Here is a 24,251-nt window from a genome sequence, read left to right on the forward strand (position 1 = left end):
TAAATGGTAAAATAAGAAAAATAATAAGATAAAACTCAAAATATTTTAATATGTAAGCTTTTATTTAAGCTTCAATGTTTTTAGAACCATGAAAGCATCGCTGCTGAAGTATCCATTGCAACACTTGATACGTAGATTTTGTACCATGTAAAGGGCTTTACTTGAATAAAACTTGTTGACACATAGTTTTCAAAAAAAAAAAAACTCACTTTTGACGCAGCAATAATTGTTTTACTTTCGCAAGCAAGTGAAAGGGCACCAAATCCCAAGCAAAAAAAATTAATATTTATATAAATTTAATGTTGTTCCTTAGTAATTATGTTTTTGTATAACTTTTGTGTGGAAATAAAGATGTTACTGTCAATTTAACCAAGTACTAAAAATACACTAAAACATGTATGACAATGATTCTAAAAGAATGTTACATACCACGGAATTTGATTTTTTTTATATTTTTATTCAACACTTCACTTACAAACAATAATAAGTACATCGTAAGTGTCGTCAGTTAAACAAAATCTGACCAACTCTCAAATAAATAATGTGAAGTTTTCCCTAAAGGGCTAATTTAAAAATGTAGTGACATTTTTATTTTATTTGTTTGGTTTCATGTGCCATCCAATAGCTGGAGACCATTAAGAGAATTACAATAATTAAACATACAAGACACACAACTACAGTACTCGCCAGTGTAACCTCGGTAGCAAGCGACTTCATGTGTTCTTACGTTGTTCATGTTTCAGTTAACTTTTCTACAAGGATATTTACTAAAATACTATTAAAATACAACAATCAGTTAGTATTTTAAAGTTTCCGCACAGGCTAGAAGTTATATTTCTGTGGCATTGCTAAAATATTAACCTGAAACATTTTAAAAACACATAAAACTAAGTAAATGTTTGTATTTTTGGTTTTGCTTGAAATACTGAAATCAGTCTGTAAATAGTTACTAAAGAGAAACCTTAACATTATTGAGCTTATTAAACCCCATTAGTAGTAGGATAATTGGGAGTCTGGCATAGGCTTCAGGTTGAAGTGTGAGGTGTATTCCAATGACCGGTGGCCATCTTGGATTGTGACATCAGGTGGCCATCTTGGATTACATTGACCATGACCTTTGATCTTTAACTTTGATCTTTACCCTGACCTTGATCTCGGCTGCCATCTTGGATTCTAACATCTTGAATTCCACTATTTTGAATTATAGAATATTCCATCGGTTTGTTTTCTAGAACATTCCGCAATCTTTTAATCTAATGCCCCACTCCCTAACGTTACATGTTTCATTATGGTTGCCAACATGAAAATAATAATTTTCATAAAAAATAGGGGGAAATTTTTTAAATTTATAAAACGACTTCAATACAATTTTTAAAAAAATTATTTAAAAACGCACTCACATCATGGAGTCTTTGGTTCGAACCCGGTGAGGACTAAAACAAATAAGGGTTGATCCTTCCTCCATGGAAGCCAGTGGCAGACTGACTAATGACAGATATTATATCACCCAGGGCGATGTCATGGAGGCCATCATGGATGCTCCATTTTCTTTTTGTGCTAGAGGGTGCTGCCACCATAAGAGTTTAATTGTTGCCTTCTAGAGTGCAGTATTATTTAATACCTTTACATCCACTATGTTTTCGGCCATCTTGGCTGCTATCTTGAAAACCTGTAATTATTAAGTTAAATATTCCGAAATTCATCACAATATTCAGTTTTTAATTTGCTGATAGACTTGAGATTTATTACAGTGCTTGGTTCGATCCTTGATCAATACGAATATGTTAATTCAATTAAAATATTTTTTGAATTTACCATAAAAGTGATAGGTTTAAGAAAAAACAATAAAATTACAAATAAAAAAATTGGTTGTCTGTGAAGTCGGTTTACGGATGATAGTTTAACGTGACAACGTCATAACAAAACATTGATGAAATGATTGCATACTTTTATGGATAAAATTGAATCATTTTTTTTTTAATAATAAAAGAATAAATAGGTACTTGAAATTATACTAGTAAAGAGATTTTTAAAATTAAAGAATAATTAACCTTTATTGTCGAAACTGTTGTTGTAATAAGCAATGAAAACCACATTAACTTTTCACTTCACTTTATAAACAGTCGACGAAACAGTTCACGTGTAGATGTAATTTGTGTGCTGCCGCTGTCTTTCTTCTCCTCGGACGCATAGGCCAATCGAGTGGAAGAGAGCTAGATGCGGCGCAAGCGTACAATGAGCGTAACGGGACACAGCGTAACGGAACAATGTGCGTAATGGGACACTTTTTCGTGCGTGCAGCCGGCGTTCATCGATTTATTAGACGTTGTCACGTGAAAAATGTCTTACATAATTTATACTCTACTACAAAAATAAAAACATCAAATAATTAGGTTTTTTTATTTCTGCATCTGCTACCCATGATTTGAAGTGAGATAGGAAGCCCCATCATTTGACATAGGATCGACCATTGGACAATAACTAAGAGAGATCTTAGTGTAGATACTGGGTTGTCTCTAGCTTCATGATCAATTATTTCAGGAAAATAATTGGTTTTAAAGAAAGTTTTGGTTCTGATATTCAGGCTGTTGGTATATTAAAAAAAACATTGGATATATTTATTGACGTCTTTTGTAACAACGTAATAGTACCGAAATGAATTTTGTTATTATGTAAAATTCATTGATATTTATTTCTTAATATAACTAGGAGCAACAGTAACTATGAGTGAACTGTGCGGAATAATTAGTTATGTAACCTTTTCTATGTGTTTGTTATGTTGGTATAAAGTAGTTACAAACTGTCACGCAAGTATAACGTTGCAACTTATTACTATTTTTATTTTACCCCACAAACGCCACTTGATATCTATTATAAGCTATAGTTGGTTGCTTCTCAAGCTGTTCGCTAAGCGGAGGTGCTGGTTGGACGAATTCATTTGTTTGCAACTTGTGAAAATTATATCACTCCAGCGCCACTATAGACGTGTGAAACTATCCACGATGATTTCATACAACAAAACTGAACCAACTATAAAACACATACCTAGTGTCCATGGACGTTCAAGGAATAGTAAATGTTCTTAATATAACAAACTCGCTAGTAACCTCTAACGTAAAGCTCTGCCCAATCAGATGTTAATTAACCAGATTTTTTTGACAAAAGAAACCAAAGAATTGCACATAAAATAGTATTATGTAAACACAGAAATAAAAATTGAGCTTAGAGAATGCACATTTAACAAGAATAACACAATTTGTATTGAAAAATTATAATTTTATGAACAATTAACGTTACCTACTTTAATCACATTTCTGTGAAAAATAAGTACAGGGAAATAGCTCCTTCAAATTTTCACATGTTGGATTGTAACAAAACTATGTGTACATTTCTGTTACCTTAAGTTAACAATTTTGACACATTTATCCTTTTTATTTATACTGTTTACACTTTGAAATCCAATGTTGGCGAAAATCAAACATGAATAGTAGTTAATTTAAACCTAAGACACATATATAAAATAATAACAAGCATTTATACACTACCCAATATATCGACATAGTTAATTAGGACAATTTTTTCTTGTTCAGTGCAACTTCCACCTGCTGAAATGATCTCTCAATTTTACTACCGAACAACCACAATAATGCATAATTAAGTTGATACGGCATCAAGTTACAACCTAGTTGGCGGTTAAAATTAAATTAAATCAAGTATCTTATATTAACTACTTGAAAATTTCAAAGATTATCATATTAGTTTAAATCAGATAGTTAATTATTCTTACCATGTCTTAAAATACAATTATGGTATTCTCTACTTCATTAATGTTTATCAAAACTAGCCTTATTAAAGAAAGGTCATTAATTAAAGGATTTTGTCCAAGCCAGTTAAAAAGGTATTTTGATATTCTACAACTAAGTTACATGTTCACCAGTGCTGTATACTGTATATTGTAGCGCATCTTCGGTACAGCTCTACACAAGGTGTGACTGCAACCTGGTATATAACGTAGAACCGCTTGTGAAAAGGGGGTGGCCGTATTTAATCTGAAAAAGAAACAATTTTACATTTCAAATTAGTATTGTAATATTGTAGTATTGGTAGAGCAAATGAGGGGCATTTTCACAAAACTGACTAAATACAAATTTTGGTCGATTTTGAGTTGTATAAGTGGTTCTATGTTTTGCCGAAATAAAATTTTCACAATTATTGTTACCGACTATAGAAATACTATTTAAAATTCAGAAGTTTCTACAAAACATTTTATATACTGTCGTTTAGGTTTTTCAAAACTTGACAAGCAAGCGAGTTGTAAGAAAACATATTTTCTGCACAAGATTGTATGGAAATCGCCCTCTACTAGATTATTCCGTATGCGAAGTATTCTTGCCTTTTTGTTTCACACACTGTCATGAAAAATCTTTTCAATTCGGTACTTTAATGCTTTGTTTAATTTAAGGGTTGCAGATTGTTTTTATTTCAAAATGAGTGAGTACATTTCGCCAGTACCTACAACTAGTTGAAAGGGGGAATAAAACTTCCTAGGATCACTGTAGAGAAAACAGTAACGAAGAGATCGAGGTATGATGTGGGTGGTATAGAGCCAAACATAATAATGTACACATGGGTTTGGAGACGAACTCGATAGAAAAAATATTGTATGGCTAAAATCTTATATATAAAATTCTCGTGTCACAGTTTTCGTTGCCATACTCCTCCGAAACGGCTTGACCGATTTTGATGAAATTTTTTGTGCTTATCCGGTATCTATGAGAATCGGCCAACATCTATTTTTCATCCCCCTAAATGTTAGGGGTAGTCCACCCCTAAATTTTATTTTTTTATTTTTTGGACAACGTTTTTTATTTTTATTTTTTTTATAATGTGCCATCAAAAATACATACAACCCTAGATTTTCACCCTTATATCACCAACCCCTAATTTTTAATAGAATTTTATATTTTTCAACCCCGGTCGATAGCTGATCAATTAACACTTGATCAACCTTCCCCGCCTACAGCGAGCTCATTACCTGGATTAACACATAGACCACATATTAATATGAAATTCCATCCCTAAGGGAGTGGAAAAGTGATAATTTCATTTTATAACAGAAAAAATCATAGGTCAAAGACATACAAATAGTGAATGAGTGTCATTTCTCTGTGTCTGCCACATGATCATACACATAGTAAGGTCTGGCAAATTCGTATTTTTCTCCTTGGTGAGACCAGTCCGCTTAGTGGAGCTCGCAGCGGCTAGCAAAATAAAGGCGCTAATAACAGTTTTGTTCTTAACTTCGTCAATAGATAGAGTTGCCTTGAATTTTAAACGCACCATCGTTTGATGCGTTTGTCATGTCTTTAATTTTCGTTTGTTTGTGCCGTATGCGTTCCTATACCATTCATCCGATTGCGATGAAATTTTGGTGAGTTGTTATGCGCATGCCCGTGAAGGTTTCTGAGACGGTATAACTATTTTGCAATAGTTGGAGCATGAATCGTTTCAAAAAATTAGTTTATTTCATATTATATAGCGGCACTTCGTCTGTTTTTGTTGTATAAGTGCGCACGTATGACACAATTGATTTAAATATAAAAGAGAGACAGAGATAGTGTGATATATAGAGAGTGAGATAAAGAGAGACAGAGAGATAAGTTGAGATAGAGCGAGGTATAGAGAATGAAATGGGTTAGATAAACAGATATACATGTATAGAGCTATATAGAGATTTATATATAGAAGATATAGAGATAGTGGGAGTTATATATATATATGTAGATATAAAGAGATAAATATAGATATATACATATATAGATGTATATAGAGATAAATACACATTTGGAGAGATTGATGTATGATTTTTATATGTGGAACTACTTCAAACATATTACAAAACAAAACTGAATGAGGCATTGCAATGCATGCCGAGCATTAGCTAGATAATGGAATCTTTTCAATATTAGTAATCTCTTATTTTTAAGCTTTTATTGTTATAGAGTCTAGACTACATACAGATCACCAATTTTTAGATATATACAGGTAAATAACTATACACTGGCAGAACAACGTCTGTCGGGAACTGAAAGTGATATAAATTATTTTGCACACTTGACATTCAAATTAAGAAGACAATTACTATCTACATCTGATTTCGAAAAATGTCATATTCACCCTGTGTTCAGCCCGGGCAACGCCGGGTACTGTAGCTAGAAATTCCCTAGAAATAATTTATATGGACTGAAAACAATTGATCTATATGTGTGGCTTTGTACATGAACGGCTTATATGTTATTCAGATTATTGAAAAATTAGACTTTCATAATAGGCTAATCGGTACTGTATTAATTCGTTGGTCCGGTATATTGACTTGAGTTGATTTTCGTAGAGTGAATGATTAATAAACTCCGCGAAAGGTAATGGAAAACAGAACCTAACAATTATTTAATAATTAGTTACAACTGTCTCTGGTCAAGAATCAAACCGTGGACAGGGATCCATCGATTCAATTTGTAAATTAATAATTGATTTTTTCGGAGACTATTGGAATTTTTCCCACATTTCTAGCTAAATAATTACATGATTTCAAAATGGCGGTCAAATTTCAAGATGGTGGGCACCTCAGTAATAATAAATGATTACTTCACTGACGAGTACACACAAAATGGTGTCCTCCAGCAGACGAAAACATGATGGAGGCAATGACCACTAGCATGTACTGAACATAAAATGACGGATCCGTGATGGACATCAAGTTCAAAGTCCCAGATCAATGTCAAGGTCAATTTTCAAGGTCAAGGTCAAGTTAAAATTTCAAGATCAAGGTCACATTTCAAGGTCAAGGTCACATTTCAAGGTCAATGGCAAATATCAAGATCAAGGGCAAATTTCAAGGTCAAGGTAAAATTTCAAGGTCAAGGTCAAAGTTCAAGATCAAGGTCAAAGTCTAATGCCAACAGTCGAGGTTAAAGCTAGATGGCGCTGACTGTATTTTAAAACGCGCTTACGTTTGTTTTTCCGATAACCTTATATGGCGAAGTGGCAACCGGCCGCGTTACAGTCGTTTACGACATCCTTCTATTGCGCTTGAAAACGTTTGCTAGGGATTAGGAGGGATTATTTGCATTTCGTTGATTTCGCTTATTATTTCGTGAGGTTTTTGCTAAGGTTAATTAGCAGGTTGTTATTATAACAATTCTAAGATTTGAATAGGTTAGGAAATTTATAATTAGTGACGAATTACTGATTATTACTTAATTATTAGATTTAAAAGTACTTTTAATTGAATACTTTATTTAATTGTTAGTTATTTAGTACTCTTAGTTTTCTAGGTTTAATTTACAGTTAGGCAGTACTTCGAATCGCGTTCGTGTTTATAAGTAAGTACTTTTCTAGTATTCTAGGTTTAGTTTATTTAGGTAGATATTACTTCGTTTCGTTTAAAAATATCATTAATATAGCTGTATCTCAGTACTAGGTAGGTAATACCTTTGGTACAAAGTTCATTGATAATTAATTATATTGACACTTGTCTAATATTTAAGAGTTAACGTTTTGTTTATAGTTAGTATAGATCAAAGATTATCCACCTACGGAAAGATGGGAAACTCAATGCTATTTATTATGCTACTAGTTCTACCCTAGCGCTCCAAGTTGTCACTCGCGGAACTAACAAAAAAAACACCCGGCGGCGGAAAATTTGAATGTGGACATATGTGTGGTCTATTTAAAATAATTTTTTTTATGGAAATATTTCAACTAACATATTTACTTTGACAGATTAATATCTTTTACAAAGGAAACTAAACAAGCAATTCTACAAGTAGAACTATTTGTATAGTTATTTATATGAATATTCAGCTGTAAAAGTAAAATTGTTAGTTTTATTTCCTCTAAAAGTTTTGCTTTGTAACATAGTGTGTGTGGAATATAAAAATACGTATACACACATACATTTAATTAAATTTCTAAATTTATAATATATACTCGAGGTATGATGTGGGTGGTATAGAGCCAAACATAATAATGTACACATGGGTTTGGAGACGAACTCGATAGAAAAAATATTGTATGGCTAAAATATATTATAAAAATAGGCCCAATAAATAAGTATTTTTTACGCGTACTATAGGACCAAGAATCATTGGGAAATGTTTTACGCTTAATACAAGAGCAAGAGGTTTTGATCAATTAAATATTCGTCCTGACTACAGACATGGCTAATTACTTTTAAGAAAAAGACGCATATTCACCAGAAAAAAATACTCAAACCGTTGGACACACTTTCGAAATCTAGGACAAAAATCTTGGACATAGATACTTTATTTAGGAAAATCATTGGACACACATTCTAATCTAATACACACATTCAAGTAATATTCGTCAACTAGGACACACAGTTAGGCACACTCTAGGACATACATTGGACACACAGTCAACGAAAAGGATGTACATTTGTACGAACATTTAATTCAGAAGGAAGCGATCCCATCAGTAGTATACGATCGGTCGCAGGATAGGATACGATGGCATGCGAGCAAATTAGTAGTATACGACCGGCAGGATACGTTATGATATGGAAGAATCTGGCTCCAACTGCATTTCGGTTGTCTGATGGCCGTTCTGTAAGATAAGATGTCAATATAAAGACAGGGCTAGTGCTACACTGTTCGTGTTTTAGGTTGAACTGACAGACTGTTCTAATAATGTAGAACTACGTCATGTACTCTCTCTGAAGTCACATTAATTACGGGACTAGTCGTACTCTGATTGTTCTACTCAGTCGGATGTTTTCCGGCTGAACAGCCAGGCTTACCTGGAGGTGTAGACTCGCGCCATGTACTCTGTCTACAGTCATGATAATGACATGGCTAGTAGTACACATGTCTCTCTACATGATCAGATGTTTGAACCACTTAGTCATGCTACAAACGTAGCCTGGTTCCTGGAAACAAATGTAGCTATGTAGCCCAGCTACATATGTAGTCGTGTAGCCTTGTAGCCTGGCTACAAATGTAGCTGTGTAGCCTTGTAGTTATGTAGCCCGGCTACAGATTTAGCAATGTAGACATGTAGACATGTAGCTTTATAGCCGTGTAGCCATCATTCAATTTTACCCGTGTGGACTTGTAGTCATGTAATCCAGCTAAAAATGTAGCTATGTAGACTTGTAGCTGTGTGGTGCTGCGACAAATGTAGCCAAGTAGACTTTTAGCTGTGTAGACTGCCTACAAATGTAACCATGTAGACCTGTAGCCGTGTAGCTTGGTTACAAATATATCCATATGGCCGTGCTGAAATTGTTTGATTCTTCGTGGGGTTAAACTCTGTGTTGACTCAGAGAGTTTTCATGCTTTTTAAAAATATATTCATATAAACATACCTAGAATAAATTACCTTGTTAAATAAATATTTAAATTCAACATTCGTTGTAAAAAGCATTCGCTTTTATATGTGGGATGCTCTCTCACCACCCTTTCGTCATCTAGGACACACATTTGAACACACTCTTGTCATCTAGGTCATACAGTTGGACACACTCTTGTCATCTAGGTCATACAGTTGGACACACTCTTGTCATCTAGGTCATACAGTTGGACACACTCTTGTCATCTAGGTCATACAGTTGGACACACTCTTGTCATCTAGGTCATACAGTTGGACACACTCTTGTCATCTAGGTCATACAGTTGGACACACTCTTGTCATCTAGGTCATACAGTTGGACACACTCTTGTCATCTAGGTCATACAGTTGGACACACTCTTGTCATCTAGGTCATACAGTTGGACACACTCTTGTCATCTAGGTCATACAGTTGGACACACTCTTGTCATCTAGGTCATACAGTTGGACACACTCTTGTCATCTAGGTCATACAGTTGGACACACTCTTGTCATCTAGGTCATACAGTTGGACACACTCTTGTCATCTAGGTCATACAGTTGGACACACTCTTGTCATCTAGGTCATACAGTTGGACACACTCTTGTCATCTAGGTCATACAGTTGGACACACTCTTGTCATCTAGGTCATACAGTTGGACACACTCTTGTCATCTAGGTCATACAGTTGGACACACTCTTGTCAACTAGGACACACATTTGAACACACACTTGTCATCTAGGTCATACAGTTGGACACAGATCACTAGAAGAACTCACACTTGGACACTCTTTCATCATCAGCATTTTCACATTCTTTGAGATCATACTATCCGTCTAATAATTTGCCTTCGTTCCACTTTCTTGGTGTTGTTACCATTAGTCAGCTACATTTAAAATATCGTATGATGCATTTCAAGATATATCGTCGACCAAAGGAGTCATAACATTGCAATAACAGGTATTCACCAACTAAACGAAACTTCGAAAACATATGAAAAAAAAATAATGTAGTAGCGATTGTTCTATCAGAAATAACAAGAGCACGCCGATAACAAAGAAAAGAGTCTCGCCAGATACAATCAGAGCACACGAAGTAAACCATCAGAAATCATGTTACAAATTCAGCTCAGTCTAATCATATAGACGTAGGCTTGTATATTTAATTTATTAATATGCTTAGCATAGTTTGTATGTTTTGTGCATATGCATGTTTCTAACATATATGTGCTAAGCATTTTATTCACTGTATTATATGTATTCTACAAGTATGTTAATTGTCTAAATGTATATTATCGGACTCACATAGCCAGAAGCTGTAACGCCACACAGCCGAGCAACAAGACTGTGGAGTTCGGGTCGCAGTAACGCCGAATGGGCGCCCCACACAGCGCGCAGCAGGAAGCTTGAACGCAGCAAAGCTGTGTGGCTCGGGCCGTGGTGCCGGCGCTCAGCTCATTAGCCCGGGCGGGACTAGGGGCGGGCACCAGAGACAGGCCGTGTGCGGTAATAAATCCTCCCCGCGTGACGGAAATAAACATGTTGGTGAACATCCTCACGCAAATGGCACTTTGCTCGGGAGCGCGGGGAGTGTTGGCACTTGTGTGGTGGTAGCCGTGGCTGACGTGTGGCCACTCCGCGGGCCTGTGGTCAGTGCGGTGTCCAGACAGGAGAGGAGTCTTGTCTTCCTACTGTAGGGCCGCGACGTCTTGGCGTGTCGTTTTGCGGTGAAGCGGGGAAGAGTAAATGAGAGGGGAAGCAGCTGCGCGCGCACATCAGCCGCTATGCGGTTCATAGCAAAAACATCAGGCGCCACGCTCTCAGTCTGAAGTGAACAATGGAGCCCGACGCAGGACGTTCAAGATACAATAAAGTAATACATAGTGGGGAGAGGGAAATTAGAAGTAGTGTAATCCAGTGTTGTGATGAAGAAGCTGCCAACATATGTCTGCTAGTACCTCTAACAAATGCAACCGAAAGAGCTGCGCGATATACAGGTATAAGCCAAAGATCAGTTTCGCGCATCCGAAAACACAACAGAGAGACGCCAAATAAAAAACAAACAACAACATTATAAGTTTTTAAACGCATTCCCCGTAATTTCACCCGCGGTTTGTTTGTTTTGCATTTGGCAATTTTCCAAACTTTCTGCACCGCTTGTTAGAATATTTTTTATCTACAAGTGTAGCCGATATTGCTACACATTATATTGCATTATATTACATAATATTATATTACATTATATACATTATATATTGCATTATATATTTTATGATATATATGATTTTATGATATATATTAATGTATATTATATTAATACATTATTTATTTACAATTTATATATTTATATTTACATATATATATATATATATATCACTCCTTTATTTGACCGTTAAACAGCCTCTCATGTTTAATTATTCATTTCAAGCCAAAAAAAAACTGGGAAACGTTTGTTGTCAGTTGATGACTTTGATAGAAGAGTGATCAGAGACACTAGCCACGAATTTTATGCAGTAAAAAAACGACAAGGAAACTACTGCCAGTTTTGAAAGAAAAAATTCGGATGGAGTTAGGGAAAGACATCGCTGCGTAAAATACTCAAAGAAATGGGTTTTGTGTGGAGAAGAAGCCAAAATAAGCGAATGCTTCTTCTCGAAAGATCTGACGTTGTTGCTTGGCGATAACGGTAGCTGACTCAGATGAAACAGTGCAGGGAGACTGGGAAGAATATATTTGACATGGATGAATCCTGGGTTGACACTAATTTAACCTTTCAGAAATGTTGGCAAAAGAAAGGTGACGTTGAAGGTGTAGGTAATGGCAACAGGAAATGCAGCGCACAGGCTGATAGTTTTAAGCGTTGGTTCTAGGCAGGGTTTCCTTCCTGGAGCCTCTCTTGTTTATAAAGCAAGCACAACAACAGGAGACTATAAAATACGCGAGGATGGTTTGTTATAAATATGGTTTTCGGACCCCTCGAAATTACTAAAATGGTTCTTTCAAAGTGCTGTTATGGAAAAAATACCAACCCGTGTGCATAAAAGTGGTAAGGTTCTTGAAGTGCGTGAAAGTGTCATGTCGATCGTCTTCACATTTCAGCCAAACCAAATGGAAAAGTAAGCATCAGCGAGGGAGTTACATGCAAGTCTTAATTAATTGTGTTTCCTACAGCAACCCACAATTACAAATTTAGTTCTTAACTTTAAAGAATTGTATAGCTATGTTTAACTATGTTTAACTAAGCTGCCCAGTCGAGCAAATGGTGCACTACCTTTAAATAATAAATTACCGTAAAGCATTATCGCATCTCTGTATCATTAAGATCTGCGCTGTGTTGCACCGTACGTGAGATTGTTCTCGACCAATGTTTTCGGAACGGCATGGAGACTTCCAGGCCGTTGCTATCTGCGGGGCAGACAAGGCGGGACGTGTCGATTACAAGGTCGCTGAGCTCTAGGGAGTCGACCCGCCAAGACGTCGCGGCCCTACTATAGTTACAGTGAGTCTGGTACACTGGCTTACACCAGTGTCACCAAACATCCCTCGAACTACTCCGTCTTCATTCAAGCCGCCTTTTGAAACACCTAAGTAAGTGATATCGGCTATTTATTTTCCCATCAACTATAAACAAAATTTTATTAAAAATGGGTTAATCATGACTTTAGGTAGGTGATATGAAACACTTTTGAGTTATTTCCACAGTTGTTTTCATATTAACAATAGTTAGTTCATCTACGTCTTTTGAAGTAGAACTATAGTGCCGTGAAATACCTACTTAGTACCTCTAATGATTTTTGTTATTTCAGCCAGCGGTTCTTCTAAATCTGAGGTTGGAACTTCGACTTCTGATCTTGAACAAACATTTGTCACATTTTCAAGAATGGAACGATAAGTTTTCATTTGTAATACGAACAAAGTATGTTGCGAAAGCAGCTCTTTACGCCAAGGAGAATTATGATTGCTATTTTCAGCATACTTTCATTGTACTTTGCTGAAATATAGTATGAAGGACAGTAAGTGATATTTGACAGCAGGACTAGCTAATGTTTTGAAACGGTAGTAAATGAATGCGCCCATGAAAGCTTGTTGACAGCAGGGTATGATCACGTGGAAATGGCGTGTGCGTGTGTTCCTGCTCGTGTTATACTCGCAGGTCTGCATGGCCGAGCGCCTTGTGCTTGTTTGGGCGGTGAAGCCAGGCGACAGCCCAGGCACGAGATGGGTTGGTCCGATTTATGGAATTAATAATGTATGATTTATATTTATGACGTCTCGCCGACATGAAGTCTTTAGAGAAGGTTGAAGGGTAACACAGCGAGTTTAACGGCGACTACATACATTAGTGCGGGAAACAGGACTACCAAATATACCAACAAAACCCCCCGGCCAACTGCAAACTACGAACCTTTACAATTACCTTCCTGCACGGCCTACAGGCGTGGGTAGTTTTACAAGCACCTGTTTGTCAACTGGAAATGTATTGGAAACATCTTTAAGCTCTTGGAACATTTTAAGATCTTTATGTACATAACAACCAATACATTCGCCAATATTCAAAAAATATCGATTGAACATTTTCTCATATTCCATTAACAGAAAATAGTTTGAATGTTTTTTAACTTAATGCATACGCCATACAATGTCTTAATGAATATAATATTATACCTACTAAGGTAGTTATGCAATTATTTTTGTCATCTAAACACTATTTTTCATCCCTTGCACTAATACATAGTTTTATTAGTTTTATTTTGACAAGGGTTTAAAGTAAATATTAAGACGGTTATTAATTAATTCTGACGAATTTGATACGAAGGAAGTTTTTTTTCGACCAATGTTTTTGAGATATTAGTTCGTTTCATAAACAATTGTTTAAGCCAAAAATTCATATCAAGCTTAGGAGTTTTTCAATACATTCTAATTAATTTTATAGTAGCTATATATATTCAAAATGTAATGACATTTTGTCTTTCTTCTTTGTTATTTCCACCCATTTCATTAATGTTTTGTAAGTAGTATACAAATGCATGACCGAAGACAGGGTTCTGGGTGAGGATTTAATATATTGTCCGCCATCTTGGATTATCACGTCACAGAGGCCTTCTTGGATGACTTTGACCTTCAGCCTTGACGTTGAACTTGTCCTTCAAAATGTGGCAAAATTGACTCAACTTTTGCCCAAAATTCGCTAAAATCCTTACAAATTCCAATTTTCATGAGAAAAAAATTCCACCAGAAAATATTTAAAAAAACTAAAATAAAAATGGTCCTTATTTTTAAGACAAAATTCCCGTTTTTAGGGAAAATTTTCCTGTTTTATCCCTCAAAAATTCTAAATTCTAAATTTAAATTCTAACTTGAAGATTTAAAAATCATCACCATGGACAGACAAAAGGGAGAATAATAATGGCCTATGTCTTACCAGCAATCAGGACAAGTTCGATCAAAAAATTCAATTGGATTCAGTTGGAGCCAAATGTAGATGGAGCAGTTGGAGCACTAGAGCAATTGTAACACTTGGAGCTGTTGGAGCTGTTGGAGCTGTTGGAGCAATTGGGTCACTTGGAGCACTTTGAACGTTGGAGCAATTGGAGCATTGAAGCATTGAATTTTGGAGCCAATGAATGTTGGAGAAAAAGACAGTTTGAACTCTTGGAATATTTGGAGCTGTTTGAGCCAAAGATGGATCCAAAAACTGTTGGTGGCAATGACTTTTGGAGCCAATGATTTTTGGAGCCACAGACTGTTGGAGCCAATGACTTTTGTAGCCAATGACTTTTGTAGCCAATGACATTAAAAGCCAAGGACTGTTGGAGCCAATGACTTTTGGAGCCAAAGACAGTTAGAGCTAAAGACTGTTGGAGCTAAAGACTGTTGGAGCCAAAGACAGTTGGAGCTAAAGACTGATAGAGCCAAAGACAGTTGGAGTTAAAGACAGTCGGAGCCAAAGACAGTTGGAGGCAAAGACATTTGTACTTTTCTTGACGATATAAAGCAGAACATTATAGATCAGCTTACTGATGAAGTAGTAACATACAGGCCTTTAAAATATAACTTGTGGCTGGACTGCATATATGGTAAACCGTATGTGTTGAAGGACGAAGTGAAGTAGTGTGCATTCAAGACAGTGAATACTCCCATCTACAATTCCGACGATGTGAGGCAGTCCTTTAAACATAGTATCGAGATACTCTGTCGGGAAGAACAGGACTATGTAGGAAAAGGATCTGGCTGGTCTCTGTCTTCGGTAAACCTTTTGGAGTTGAGAATTAGTCAAGTCAAGCCAATGCCGAACTAAATGTTTATTAGATTGTTAACTTTAGCAAGTGTTCCTGCAGTAGTGTAGGATTTATGTAATAATTTTTGTGTTTTTAATTTTGTTGATTTATTTCTTTAAAATGTAAATTTTTTTGCCATTTTAAATAAATAAACTTTTATCGTCAATCGAGGATTGAAACAAGAACAGGAATCCATCGATTCACTAGGTAAATTAATAAGTGATTTTTTTTGAAAATTTTTGGAATTTTTACGAATTTCTAGGTTAATTAATACGATTTTTCAAGATGGCAGTCAATATGCCATCAGAGACTTACTAGAGGCTGGTAGGAGAGGAATTTACGTCTCCTTTAGGACTTTCCACAATATTTATTAAAATTAATATTTTTTTACATGAAATTGCTTTTGCATCGATCAAGTATCAAAGGACAGGAATCGATTGACTCAATCAGTATATTAATTACAAATTTTATGATGTTTTTTTGGAATACATCCCGAATTTATTGGTAAATAATTTTAAATTTCCATGATGGCAACCCAACTGTAATATGGCGGGCTCCACAGCAATAATAAAGGATTACTGCACTCTAGTGGGTAAAAATTAAACTAACATGGCGGTAGTGCGCTCTAGCAGTCGCCAACAAGATGGCGGCCTCTAGGAGACGAAAACAAGATGTCGGTCATGACGTCCTACTACCTGGCGTGACATTAGTGATGGGAGATCAATCTGTCAGTGGCTTCCATGAAGGAGGCTACGAAGCTACGAGACTACAAGACTACAAGGCTTAAACTGGCTAAGAGGCTACAAGTGTACGAGTCTACAAGTCTACGAGGCTACAAGACTGCGAGAATACAGGACTACAAGACTGCAAGGCTTCAACTGACAATGAGGCTACAAGGCTACTAGGCTACAAGTCTACGAGACTCTACGAAGCTGTACAAGTCTACAAGTCTACGAAGCTCTAACTGTCTTTAACTCCGTTCAACTAGGTGATTTAATATATCTCATGCAAAAGAACTTGTTGCAAGCAGTCCCGATTATTGCCAAAAAAATGTTGCCAAATTTGGTGATGAAATAAAAAAAAATTTTTTACGTGGGTCGCAAGACAAGGAAGGTTTCGCTAGACATCAAAACCAAGAGGAGATAATGCCTTCAACAGCTCCAAAAACTGTAGTATATTTACTGGTTCAACCAGATAAAAATATTTTTAGTGATAATTGATAGCAGAAATTCACAAATTAAAGGTAACTATGAATAAAAATTGCATGATTCAGTAAGCAAAAAATAAATTTTGTGCGGAGAACGATTTATTAAAAATAACTAGAAGCACTCGGAGAACACCAGCAAAAGTCTCGACAAGAGTAATAAGAAACACACGAAGAATACCAACAAAATATTGGCTGGAATAACCAGGAGCACACGGAGAAAACTAACACTCGTTTTCTTGAATCAATATAAGCAAATCACAAAAAACATTAAAAAATATAAATTAAGAAAAGTTACAAAAAATGCTTCTGCCAGCTTGCGAACTTCTCCTTTGTTAAGCAAGGATAGAGTTCTATCACAAGCCAGAATTTTTTGTAGTTTTTCTACATTTTTTATTTTTTTTTTTATAATTGAGCCAAATACTTTTAGATCCATTGACTTTTTTGAAACTTAAGACTGTTGGAGCCCAAAACGTTCGTGATTGAAATACTGTTGGAGCCAAAGACTGTTGGAGCCAATGACTGTTGGAGCCAAAATACTTTTCGAGCCAATGACATTTTTTTGGTGCCAAAAACTGTTGCAGCCAAAGACTGTTGAAGGCATTATATTCTATCGAATGAACATAGTCAAATCTGTAGTATATTTACTGATTCAAAACCTCTTGGTCTTGATAAAACATTTTTCAGGGATTCTAGTCCCTTTAGTAAGCGTAAAACAACTTACATTGGTCTAAATGCGTGTAATTGATCTTATCAATACTTTATGCCTAACAGTTCTAAGACTTGATCTTGACTGCTTGAAATATTTTATATGAGCTATCGACGTAGAAGGGCTTGGTTTCGGAGACGTCTGGTCTATACGTCTGACATTGAACATGACCTGATCTCGTGGCCTCTACGTATAGCACGGTACAAGACATGATTGGAAGGTATTCCAAGTATCGAAAAAATAGACTTAAATGCTAGGCATAGCGACATCAGGTATCTTGTTTAGAATGGTTTTTCGTAGAGAGAATGATTAGTAAACTCCACAATAGGTAGTGGGAAACAGAATTTAAAAAATTATTTTAAGTTTTAGTTACTTTTATCACTGAATGTGAATCGAACAAAGAATTGGAATCGATCGAACCAATCAGTGTATTAATGCAGATTTGTTAATTAATTTTGAAATTTTTCTCGTTTTTGTGGGTTAATTATTACGAATTTTAAGATGGTGGTCAATATGTTATCATCGGCTTACTAGAGGCTGGTAGTAGAGTAATTTAAGCATCGTTTAGGACTTTCTACCATATTTATTGAAATTAATATAGGTATTTGACATAATATAAAAAAATTTGGCTTTTATCAGTATGGAACTAAGGAAGTATATCGATCGAATTAATAATTATTTAAATTAGTGATTTTTAATGATTCTTGGAATTTTCATAATGCAAGATAACGGAATGATTTTTATTAAAAAGTTTTTAATTACTTTTTTATTAAATTGAAAAATTTTCCCGATTTCCTAGCTTAATATTTATAGGTTTTCAAGTTGGTGGCCGTAAAGAAAATTGCAACATTGCAGAATCCATGAAGGCGGGTTGTGATGTTATCCAGGATATTTCTAATATCAAATGAATTGTAATTTCGATTTTATTTTGCTTACTGGAGGCTTTTAGATGTGACTTTAAGCCTCTAAGCGGAATTTGGGTTCTTTCTAAGGCAAAAGTCTTTCGAGGCATTTCGAATTTCGAATATCTAATTTTTGAGAAATAAAACGGGAATATTTCCCTCAAAACGGTATTTTTTTCCTCTAAATAGGGATTTTTTTTATTTTTCAAATAGTCAGATGTAAAGATGAAATGTCAGGGTAAAGATAGGTATTTAAGATGTCCGCCGTGACGTCACAATCCAAGATGGTGGACTAACAATCTCCATCCTCAGCCTGAACCATGTCCGAGGAGGAAAATTTACATACTACTCCCATTACATTTCAGTAAGAATGTCATGCGGTTACCTTCGTCAATATTCAGTATAGCATTAAACATGTGAAAATCTGTGCTTCCAATACAACATTCGCTATCTAAATCCAGAGGCGGAAATTGGACCACATGCAGCACCGAAGGATGAAATGTCTGGGTTCGTGCTATAGACATGACTATCTACTTTTAAATATTGGTTAGGAATTGTTATATTGTTTCAGATAAAAAGCGAAGGCACAAGTGACCACAGTAAAATTGGTTAGGCAACTGTCCGGTTTAGTATTTGTAGCACATATAGTCCCATGCAGGTACCATCGTAGTTCTGGTGAAGGTGTCTGATCACCGAAACTGTCATGGTACACAGCCTTTCTCCAGACTTTATGTATACTACCCCGTGTGTGCTATGACCTGTATTCATATAAATTATTAATGCCACACTCACGAGTCTTTGGTTTGCTAGGTACATTGTCTCGCACAAACACTCCTCGGAAATGTGGTATTTTCAGTTTGCAAGCATACTTAATTAAATCTTTATTGGAGAACGGACATTTTGGTAGAGAACTTAGGATATTTTTACTCGTTTATTTCCCATGCCTCAACTATTTAGGAGTTCGTAATGTGCCGCCAATTAGCATTTTTCGGCACAATTGTAAATTTAAATTTTTAAATTATTATTTAAGCAGTAATTTTGTAGCTAAAACTTAACTTCTTCCACTCACTGTACATTCCCACTTAATCTGTGTCAGGCTAGTTCCCCAATTCGTTCGCAGCGCCGCATCTGATTTTTTCCAACCCTCTGGGAGGGCAGCATTCAGGCTCGTCTTATCCTCGCTTCGGCGCTCGTCTCGTCACTAAAACACGGCCGGTCCCCGTGATCAGGACTGCTTGTGGCTGCATCTCCCCAGGGCAGCCAGATTCTCAGAGCTCTCCTGAGGTGAGCACTACAAGACATGCTCACGAGTCGTTTTATCAAACCCACAGTCACGTCTCCTGGCTCAGTAGAGCTCTTTCCCACTGTCACTGCTGTTTCCAACCTCCCCCCTCCTCTTTAGACTCCAGTACACTGACCAGCCACAAGTCTCCAAACACAATGCCCCTGGCCCCTTGTGGCGAGATTGTCAACTACTCCGAGTGGTTGCCCCCTGGCGACTCACGCAACAAACATCCTCCTGTCGTTCTTTCCCGAGCCACCAGAGCGCTCCACCAGTCTCCTCCATAAGCCCCATGCTTTAGAATCAGCCTCGTGCGATATGCGCGAGTCGATTTATTTTCTGTTTCGGCCAACTCCCAGTAGATAGCGCTGCCATCAGGTGCCAGAAGAAACGTCGAGATATCGAAGCAGGTATTTCTCGACCACTCACTCGGAAGTCTTCGGAACCTTTCGGACCTGAAGCCGAAGTATCCCCACTTTCTTTCCAGATCAAGTGCCTGTTTTTAATTAATTTTCACACAGACCTGACAGGGACTTCTTAGCGCGACGTCAGACTGATTACTTCGTTTCTCGGCCAGAGCTCAGCAAGATTCAACTTCGACACACCCACTAGGATGTAGTCGGCTCGTCAAGGGATGTTTTCCCTAGGTTTTTAGATAGTAATTCTTCAGTCTGTGTTTCAATGTAGAAACTTTTATATTTTACTAAATATTAATAAATCTAAATAATGAGTGCTTCCATGTCCACCGCGTTAGTTTCGGTCAGGATCTCTTGCGCATCCCGGCAGGACCCTCCTCAACGCAAGGGCAACACCCTGTTTGGTGAGTTTTCAACAGCCTCTTTCACTTCCCCGACGATCCCCTTTTTTTTTTGGACATTTTTGCCAGTTTGACGACTGGCTGAGAAGCAGGTTTAATTATTTTGGATTTGGCTTGTTCACAGACAGGGTCACAAAGCCAGCGCCGACATTGCAGCCAAATGCTCTTCCTCGTCTTCGGTAAATGGAAACTACCGAGGCGCCACCTGGCAGCCCGGCTACAGTAGGATGTATCACTCCCGACCAGCAAGTTCCAACAATACACCCCCAAATTCTTTGCGACTTTCACAGCGTGCCAGTGCTACGCAATTTCTAAGTGCCAGCTAATTGCACAATATATGTGGTCACTACAGTGAGATAATTTCAGGCCTTTAATTAATTATGCTATGTGCTAATAATTATAATTCTAGAATTGTTTATTTTTATTTTGAACTTTCTTTAACTACCTCTTAATAATTTCACATGGGCCAGCCCTAGAGTAAATTTTAACTTATTCATGTAGTAGCCCCATTGTAAAGCTTAACTTCTTAAAGTATAAACCCTACTATAAAATTTTAACTTATATAAGTATTAACCTATATTATAAATTGTAACTTCTAATGTAATAGTCCAATTATATATATTTAAGTAATTAACTCCTTTACCAAACCAACTTATTATTATCAAGATAATGTTTTGTTTACTTTTGTTTAAGTAACTATGATAGAAAAATAAATACAGGCACAGTTATAGACTTACCTGCATTTGTTGTTATTTAGTTCTTTTGAAACTAAAGATCCACAGTCTCCCAAAATGTTTCCAGGGAGACATTTACGTTTCACCAATGTAGAGAGAAATGTAACAGTAAGTAGAGTTCTGAGCGGTTTTGTTATCCATTGCAATGGCTTCCATGCTGGCATTTTGTTGTTATGCTTCATTTAACAGCTCGCGCTCGTTCTTGGAAGTGTTGACTGCCCGCAGTACACCGCTCGTAGCACCGATGCGGCCACACAGAGGACTCCCAATGCAGGCACAACCAAAGGTGGAAATCCACCAGTAATATTCTTGTCGAGAGTAGGTCTTTTTTTTTTCTTGGCATTTTGCACGCCTGCACCAGTATTGCGTGAATAAACCTTGGTCTTGAGGGTCCTGGCTTGGACAGTATACACCCGAGCTCTGAGTCCGCGCATGCGCAACTCTGCCCATGCGCATCTCTGCCCGCAAACACTCACAGAGGGAGAAACTACAGGGAAAGGCCAGAAATAGAAGATCCTGGGGAAAAAAGGAGGGAACATAGCAGTCCTTCAGGTGTGTCGATGTTGAATATGGAGTGGTATTCGAGGAAGAACCAACCAACTCAACTTCATAATTATATAAAGACCCATACCTTACATTGATGTGTACAGTGGGCTATATTTCTGTTAGTCTCGGAAAGGCCGTGACGTGGAGTGTGATCAGAGCTGATCGTGTTCCAGACACAGAGCCGCCAGAGGCGCCCGCCGAAGAGACAGCGCGCCGCACACACCTGGGTGTCACCGCGCCGGTAGCACTGCCACCACCGCCCCTGGGTCAGCCCTACCCTGCCGACCTGTGCAGCTATGGGCCCATCTACCACCACCACATCGCCTACCACAGCGGCGGCTACAGGCCAGGCCTGAGTGCAGGCAGCGAGTACCCCAGCCAGCAGCAGCTGTACCCCGCAGGTGCCTACCAGAGCCTGTACCCCGCGGGCAGGTCCACGCACCACCCCGCCAGCTGTCCTGACTTCGCACCCAGGTAGCCGCTGCTGTGCGCCGAGTGTAGCCACCTCACAGCCCGCTTGGCTGTGTAGCGCTTCCTCACGGCTGCCTCAGTGGCCTGCTACTGTGCCGGGAGTAGCAAGAGAACATGTTGAGAGACCAATTGTGCCAACTGCTTCTCACACACCCACTTGGTGTATAACGCTTCATCACAACTGCTCCAGTGGCCTTATACTGTGCGGGGAGTAGCAAGAAAACATGTTGAGAGACCAATTGTGCCAACTGCTTCTCACACACCCACTTGGTGTATAACACTTCATCACAACTGCTCCAGTGGCCTTATACTGTGCGGGGAGTACCAAGAAAATATGTTGAGCGACCAATTGTGCCAACTGCTTCTCACACACCCACTTGGTGTATAACGCTTCATCACAACTGCTCCAGTGGCCTTATACTGTGCGGGGAGTACCAAGAAAACATGTTGAGAGACCAATTGTGCCAACTGCTTCTCACACGCCCACTTGGTGTATAACGCTTCATCACAACTGCTCCAGTGGCCTTATACTGTGCGGGGAGTACCAAGAAAACATGTTGAGAGACCAATTGTGCCAACTGCTTCTCACACGCCCACTTGGTGTATAACGCTTCATCACAACTGCTCCAGTGGCCTTATACTGTGCGGGGAGTACCAAGAAAACATGTTGAGAGACCAATTGTGCCAACTGCTTCTCACACGCCCACTTGGTGTATAACGCTTCATCACAACTGCTCCAGTGGCCTTATACTGTGCGGGGAGTAGCAAGAAAACATGTTGAGAGACCAATTGTGCCAACTGCTTCTCACACGCCCACTTGGTGTATAACGCTTCATCACAACTGCTCCAGTGGCCTTATACTGTGCGGGGAGTAGCAAGAAAACATGTTGAGAGACCAATTGTGCCAACTGCTTCTCACACGCCCACTTGGTGTATAACGCTTCATCACAACTGCTCCAGTGGCCTTATACTGTACGAGGAGTACCAAGAAAACATTTTGAGAGACCAATTGTGACAACTGCTTCTCACACACCCACTTGGTGTAAAATGTTTCATCACAACTACTCCAGTGGCCTTATACTGTACGAGGAGTACCAAGAAAACATTTTGAGAGACCAATTGTGCCAACTGCTTCTCACACACCCACTTGGTGTATAACGCTTTATCACAACTGCCCCAGTGGCCTTATACTGTGCGAGGAGTAGCAAGATGGCAGTTAAGTTTAACTGTATTTGTGGAGCATTAATACTATACATTCACACTGTGTTGTTTTTTAAAAATACTTTTTTCTTGATGTCATTTGATTTGAGTAATAAATGTTTGTCACTCCATTGATGGACAAACTGAATAGTAATAAAAAAATTGTTTTACAAACTTAACACTCACATTTTTAAACGATTTGCAGTGATTTGTTTATAAGCAAAGTGGAAAATAATTTTTCACTTTAATTAAAGTAATAAAATGCATATTTATTTATTTTTCCATTCAATTAAATCTCAAAATATAAACATACACTTTACGAAATATTTGTGTTAAAAATGCTACCTGTTAAATATACTGGCTTTTCATAAGCATGGGTTTATTTATCTTTTGTAAACTGTGAAAAAGTGTAAAAACTGTACACTAGCAGATAAACTTCATTCCTATTCAATATAGATTTTTTAAATTAAAATATATTATAATGTAATATATGTTTAAATTGAGCATTTTAAAATATTTAATTGTGGGTTTTTTAATCTATAAAAATATTTACATGATATCTTTATTTAAATAATAGTTTTGGTCTTTAACTTTCAAATACAGTGCCGAATGGAACATGATTTTCTCTTTGATGTAACTAATGATGAACAGTTTTGGCTCACAACACTTGCAAATGTTTCATGGGCAGTAGGCCTAATAAAGCAAATGCAGTAAACCTAC

General features: G+C 37.3%; 1 protein-coding gene across 1 annotated transcript in view; it reads left to right on the forward strand.

The window, feature by feature from the left end:
* LOC134535720 (T-box transcription factor TBX10-like) overlaps window positions 1-23,705 on the forward strand; it is a 591,112-nt gene extending 567,407 nt beyond the window's left edge. The window contains exon 8 of the mRNA XM_063374928.1: window positions 22,034-23,705. Within this exon, the coding sequence (XP_063230998.1) occupies window positions 22,034-22,338 (305 nt within the window). The 3' untranslated portion in view covers window positions 22,339-23,705. The remainder of the gene's footprint in view (window positions 1-22,033) is intronic.
* The last annotated feature ends 546 nt before the right edge of the window (window positions 23,706-24,251 follow it).

Source organism: Bacillus rossius, chromosome 10, assembly GCF_032445375.1.
Source record: "Bacillus rossius redtenbacheri isolate Brsri chromosome 10, Brsri_v3, whole genome shotgun sequence".
Classification (NCBI taxonomy): domain Eukaryota; kingdom Metazoa; phylum Arthropoda; class Insecta; order Phasmatodea; family Bacillidae; genus Bacillus; species Bacillus rossius.